The following is a 6,975-nucleotide window of genomic DNA, read 5'->3' on the forward strand; positions in this document are numbered from 1 at the left end:
TGAGCTGAGGGCCGGGGAGGGCATGTTAGACTCGTACAGACGACTTAGTGGTATTCAGTCCAAGGACTGATCAGTCCGGGGAGCAAGGCATAGATAAGTTGTGGGCCCATGGGGCAACCCAGACTTATGCTGTAGGATCAAGGGTAATCCAGTGTAGACCCATTACATGTTGTTACTATATTTGTGTTGTTTGTTATGTATTGGTATTTTAGGGGAACCCACTAAGATTTGGGCTTACAGTTTTGGATCATGTTTCAGGTACCCTACAGGATCGCGGAAAGGCGAAGGCGTGATCGTGCACCTCCTCATGTTTTTGAGTCACGATTTTGGGATTTCTCTGATGTTGGACTTATTTTGAAAACAATTTGTACACAATGATGATTTTTGGATTTATTTAAATTTTTAAAATTTTCATGAATTTTATGGATGTTACAAGATGCAAGATCTGAAATAGAAACAACCCTTCAATCAACAAGCTCTCCACCTTCTTCTCTCAAGTTGCACTTCAAGGCTAAAAACATCAAGAACACCATATAAAAACCCAGAATACTCAAGTGTGGACTAGGGGTTTGAATTGGGATGATGGAGGATGAAGAGAATGACCTAAACCTGTAGATCAAGCCCTTAAATATATAGGAAGCCCTAAATTCATGTGTTTGGGCCGCAACATTGATCACACCGTGGTGAATACCTTACCACTTCGTGGTGACCATTCATATGCGTTCTTCATTTAAGTGATATGGCCACGCCGTGGTAATCATCCTACCAAGTCGTGGCTAAATACTTTCTCCAAAATAATATCTTCAGGATCCTTAGGTCTTCAATTGATCGGATCGGTAAAACGGGTGTTACAAAAAGGTTTGAATATCGAACTCAAGTTATACTTTCTCATCTATTTGATGCAAATCAAGTAGCAATTTGGCTTGTGATTAGAAAGAGCGACTCTTTTAGTCACTTTGCTCTCATGACCAATGCAATACACATGCTCCACTATAAATATGTTCCATACGTCACAATCAAAGATATCAACAACTTCTTGTATATTCACAGTCTCATACTTCTATTTATAACATCGTCTAAATTGATTATTGGAGTGCATTTCTAGGACAACACCCAAGAGTAAGTTGAAACATTTATTTTTTGTATGTGAAAGATACTAGATGCACCACCATGTAGTAGTATAGAGAGACATTACGAAGAATTGGGTATCATCATTTATTTTGCTCCTAACATAATTGGCATGTTTATAACCCTCTTTGTTCTATAGTCCAGACTCCATAATAAATCATGACATCAAGTGCTCATTTAGCATATGTTTTTAAGGAGCTAACTATGTTAGCTTGTATCATTTCAATGTACCCAAAAGTTGAATTACAATAAGATCTTCTTATGTAATTGACTGGAAACATATAAACATTGTAGGAGGATCCTAATAAAGCTTGAGAAATCAAAATGATGTTCAATTTTCTTTAACAAATACCAAAACCCTACAAATTTTATTCCCAAATAATTGAGAACCAAAATTCTTTAAGCTAAAAGTTAGGTTATGTCTATCATGTTTGAGACCAACAATTTGATAGCATTAATAAATCATGTCAAGCTCGATTTCCAATTTTTTCCATGGGGTCAACCTGGATCCGACACAGAATTGCTACCCTAAGACATACTAAAAACAAACAAATAGATGTGACAACACAAGAAATAATACGAAGGCGAGGCAAACTTTTGTATGATTGAATGACTTTGTTATTAGTGTTTGAAGAGGGGAGGACAACCCCACATGTTTTAAAATGGGCATATAAAAAGCCATTCACATACATCCAATGGTTAAAATGAAATGACACAATCGGTTCAAATAAGTTAATTATGACGAAACAAATTTAATAGAGTAAATTATTTTGGTCCTTGAACATAACCCCTTTTTTTCAATTTTGGTCCCAAAATATTATCTCTTGCAATTTTTGTCGTTACTAAGTTTTTTATAGTGTTCTTTGTGTTCCATCAACATTACTATATTTTTGGATTAAATTTGCAAAAGTCAACTATACAAATATGCTGAACCAAAAAACATTAGGAGAACCTCAACAGTGGAATAAAATTGTTAAGGGAATACGTTTTATGATAAAATTGCAATAATCAATTGTCCTCAGGGGCCAAAAATGAAATTTACTCGATTTAATATGAGATAATAATATCGAACACAAAATCAAGATAATTGTCCTCAGGGGCCAAAAGTGAAATTTACTCGATTTAATATGAGATAATAATATCGAACACAAAATCAAGATCATGCAAAAAAAAACACACAATTGATACATATATTTACATATATAAAAAGTGAAATTACATGATAAAGTAAATGAGAAAAAAAAAAAAAAACACTATTTGGGTACATTGACTTTCCAAACCATCATTACAGACCGCCGACAGTGGTGGTTCATGGTGGCGGTGGTCCTCCATTGACGTTCACAGGGTAGGAAAGACAAGAACACAAGTTTCAACAGTAAAATTACCAAATACCCAACAAGAAAACAAGACATAATCACTATTGGGTCCCACTCAAGACACACCAAGCTTTCAACTTTTTTATCCGATCCTTGACCTTCACCCTAACCCCACATGTGAACTTACTAAATTGCCCCTGCACACACAAAATAACACACGGTGGTTCACATGTATGATGATTATCCATCATTCACGAAAACACTTGAGCATGGTTTGATGGGTTGTAAACTTTCTCTTCACAAAACTTTCAACTTTATGTTTGGTCTTCATCCCAACCCCACATCAAAATTACCAAATTATCCCTAACACCCATATCAAAATTACCAAATTATCCCCAACACTGTAGGCACTAGGCAGTAGCTTTCATAGAAAATCACCATCCGTCAATCAAGGAACCACTCACGGATGCCTTGATTGTTTTCAAACTTTCTCTTCACAAAGATTTCAACTTTATGCCCAAATCTTGATCTTCATCACAACCCCCATATTAAAATTACCAAATTCTCCCTAAAAAAAGCACGCAAAAGTTTCCCTAAATGATCATAAACCATAATTCAAGACGCCACTTGATTGCCTTCACGGGTTCCAAACTTTACCTTCACAAAACAAACATCTTTATGACCAAATTTCTTCCTTTTCTTCACAACCGCATATCAAAATGACCAAATTCTCCTTAAACATACAAACACACACTACCTTCCTAAAATGATCATCATCCATCATTCCCACCTGAAGATGCGTTGAAAGGTTCCATGCTTTATGTCAATTCTTCCTCTTTATCACAACCCCACAACAAAATTACCAAATTCTCCTAACACATACAAACCCCCACAAACACACACACACACACACTATTATCCATACATGTTCATAATCCATGATTCAAGAAACGACTTCAAGCTCCAAACTTTATCTTCACAAAAGCTAACAACTTTATGCCCAATTCTCCTTCCAATCAAGTTAGCATCAAATGTACCACATAATAAGCATAAAGTACAAAAAATCTTGAACGTCTTTTAAAGAGAATCAAGCCCCAAATCTTTAGCTTTCTCCTTCAAACTTCTCAAATAACAGATAGCTTCATCAATAACCATTACAGCACTCTTTCCATTTTTATCACCAGGAATCAAATTCTGAAGCAAATTTATAGTCTCCTTCATCTTGTCTTTCCTCAATTTCTTATTACTCAACAACAAACTATCCAATTCTTCCTCAAACACTCCAACTCCCTCATTCCCAACCCCAGATTCCCCCGAGCTTGCAGTGTCCTCGAGTGAATTTACAATACTACCCCCATCCTCCCGTTTACGCTTTTTCGCATCTCCCCCTGAACTCGCAACTTCCTCTTCTTTTCCATTCCCATTTTGCCCTTTTTGTTCAAGAAACATCATTGAACTAGGGGAATGCCCTGTACTCGTCTCCTCAGAATAATCATCATCATCATCATCAGAATACAACAAAGCGTTAAGCTCTTCAGTATCCTCCCTCATCTCACTTTTTGAATCATTTTCATTAATACGAACCGGGTTTGACCCGGATTGCAGTTTCGGGTTATTTGACAACGGGAATTGGTATCGAATAGGAGCGGGTCCCACTCCCGAACTATAAATCAAAGTTGTTTGATCACCGGATTGATCAAACACAAGAAACTTCTTTTGTCCACCATTTGTGGTGGGACCCACATTGGGGATTGTAGTTGTAACTTGAAGTTGTTCTTTGTTAACCACAGGGATGACATTGACACCCTGGCGATGACGTGGCAAACCGTAGAACCAACCACATGGTTCTTGACGCACCGTGTTCCCATAACATGGGATTGTAGCTCGAGGCCAAGAATCAAATGGGGCACTCGGTGGAATCTGATTGGATGATTGCCAATCGATTTTCTGGTTTTGAAACCAAGATTCAAAACCCTTTTCCATTAATCACCTGAAAAAATGTGTTTTTGATGATAAAGATTCCATTTGGATGAAAAAGATACAAACTTGAACATCGAGAGACTTACGGGATGTTGAATGATGACTTGAAAGTGTGTAAAGATTTCTGAAAACTTCTAAAAGAGATGAAAACTAAAGAATCCACAGCTTAATTTGATCACGAAAATAAAATAAAAAAGAACTACGTTACAGGTTTAAGCAAATGGCGGAAGTATTCGGCCTGAAAAAAAAAAAGCAACCCCACAAAAAGAACAGTATTAGATTCATATTGTCTAACTCATAAAACATAAAAACATATTGTAAAGCGAATGTGATTCAAAGACAAGAATGAAAATCAAAAAAGTCGTAAAGAATCCGATTCTTTGAATAAAGATTGATTAAAATTATAATAATGATAAACGCAAAACGCAAAGATTTTGATGATATTACTATAATTGTGTACATTGCAAAATCTACTCAATTGTAGTATTGCACTTTAAATTTGTTCCTATTAGGACATTATACTATAGTTTGAAAAACGTAACCAATTAAGACGATAAAATATTAAAATTCAGTTTGTATGTGGATGAAATTAATATAATTAGATAGATTTGTCTTATTACATCATCGTAGTTTGAAATCTCTACCCAATTATTGCTTTATATTTGAATGGTGTTACTATAATTGGGTAGTTTTTTTTTTTAATACTCGTAATAAAAGAATGAAAGTAGGATGCGATTTCTTGCATTTAATAATAATTAATAAATGAAAGTAACAATCATAACGAACCTGACAATCATCTAGAGGTTGAAAGCATGCTATAACTTTAACAATTATGGTGGCGCTCCCAGCTGTTCCATTTTCGTGTTTCAAAGCCCGAAATCTTGTTTGTCCAGCTGATTGACACACCATAACTACTTTTTACCTACTCTTATATTCAGTTTAACTCCCCTAAAGATCTTGATAAACAATCCAAGAAAATAACCCACGAAAGATTCTAAAAAAGATGCGATTTTTAATTGAAATTAGAACGGGTTTTGGGTTTTGATTCAACTAATCCAGCGACAGTAGCAAGGGATGACAACAAATAGATTGGTTCCCATGGATGAAAGTTTGAAAATGATTGCTAAAAGCGAGAAATCGGGAGGGGTAATAACGTAATTTAACAGAGCTTCGATAGGCTTTACAGAATCACACGACAATAGAGGTTGAGAGAGATGATTTTGCGATAAACATCTACTGATAAGCTATACCACCGCATGCTCGTTGTGATGAGGGCTTTCTTTTCGTTTTTTTTCAAAGCAACTGTAGAAACATAAGTAGATGCATATTAGATTACGAGAATATGAAAACGGAGTTTCATGATTTTATGAACACCAAGAACAGATAGGTAATTTCACATTTATATCAAAATTGAAGTTACCAATTCTATAAAACGATAACAATATATTTTGTGATTTGTTCCATTTTGATCACACTTTTTCCTCATGCCACTCTATAACTTTTTGACTTTGTTGTTTAATATAACAATATTAAACAATTAGCAAAGTATATTAGCTATAAATAATCGAAATAGACTTTTGGAAGATTGAGAACTACTCCCAATGAAGTGATTTGATGCAAAAAGGTTGTGTTTTTGAGGAATTGGTAGCATGTGTAAGTTGGATTTCAACAGAATAATAACTTTTTACTGCAGAGTTTTACATAAAAAGTAGGGAGTTTGAACTCGATTAAAAGAATTAAGCTCGGATTTCTATTAAAAATAGATGTATCGAGTGTTTTAAAAGGAGGAAAATGCCCTTCACTTTACACATACGCAATGAATCCTCGTTTGGTGATCAATAATATATTAACAACCAAATAATAAAGGATTATAGTTTATAGAACACACAATAAACCATTTAGAAACAGAAAATGCAGGGGATTAAGAAGCCCCAATACCACCAAAACCCAGAAACCAAATAGAGAGAATCAGAGAAAAAATTATGTAGAATATACGAAAAAACATTGTTCAAGTAGAGAATGTTCATCTGAAAACAGTAAATCGGGATACTTAAACATGAAGTAATGAATCTCAACTCCCAAAATCAGATCAAATGCAAAACCGAGAAACCACTCAGATAGGAACAATATCAGAACACACAGTGAATGTTGATCATGAGAACCGAAAGTGAAGAGAAATTACCTTGCAAGAATCGAAACTCAAATCAGCAATCTTGTAATCTGAAAAACCCAGAAAGAAGGCAGACAATGAGATTAATTAAAGGCAGAGCACGGGAAGAAGAACGGGAGAGAGAAAAAGAGAAAGGTGGAGAGAGAGTGCACGGGGGAAGAGAGAGAATAAATAGACGAAGGAATTGACAATCAATGTTTAACCTCCAGCGCGTGCAAATAGACCTCTGCGTTTGTGTGTGTGTGTGTTTTGACTACGTGTGAATCGCACGCTTGGTTTATAGGTTTTCCTTTTTTTTTCTTATAATCATTGTATCAAGTACTTCAGCGATTAAATTAGAGATATAATAAATATATTAAAAATATTTAAAAAAAAAATTTT

The 6,975-nt window shown here is 35.1% G+C and overlaps 1 protein-coding gene across 1 annotated transcript; it reads right to left on the bottom strand.

Annotated features, from left to right (window-relative positions):
* Positions 1–2,290: 2,290 nt before the first annotated feature.
* LOC145057464 (transcription factor bHLH145-like) lies at positions 2,291–6,767 on the bottom strand. The gene is made up of 4 exons (XM_079005308.1): positions 6,607–6,767; positions 5,211–5,726; positions 4,511–4,662; positions 2,291–4,434 (listed from the first exon to the last, which is right to left on the bottom strand). The coding sequence occupies exon 4, from the start codon at positions 4,425–4,427 to the stop codon at positions 3,522–3,524; it is 906 nt and encodes a 301-aa protein (XP_078861434.1). The 5' UTR covers positions 4,428–4,434; positions 4,511–4,662; positions 5,211–5,726; positions 6,607–6,767; the 3' UTR covers positions 2,291–3,521.
* Between the last annotated feature and the right edge of the window lie 208 nt (positions 6,768–6,975).

Source organism: Lactuca serriola, chromosome 6, assembly GCF_051521515.1.
Source record: "Lactuca serriola cultivar US96UC23 chromosome 6, Lser_US96UC23_V15, whole genome shotgun sequence".
NCBI lineage: Eukaryota > Viridiplantae > Streptophyta > Magnoliopsida > Asterales > Asteraceae > Lactuca > Lactuca serriola.

Excerpts from the sequence above, each read along its gene's own strand:
- LOC145057464 (XM_079005308.1), bottom strand. The coding sequence starts at position 4,427 with ATGGAAAAGGGTTTTGAATCTTGGTTTCAAAACCAGAAAATCGATTGG.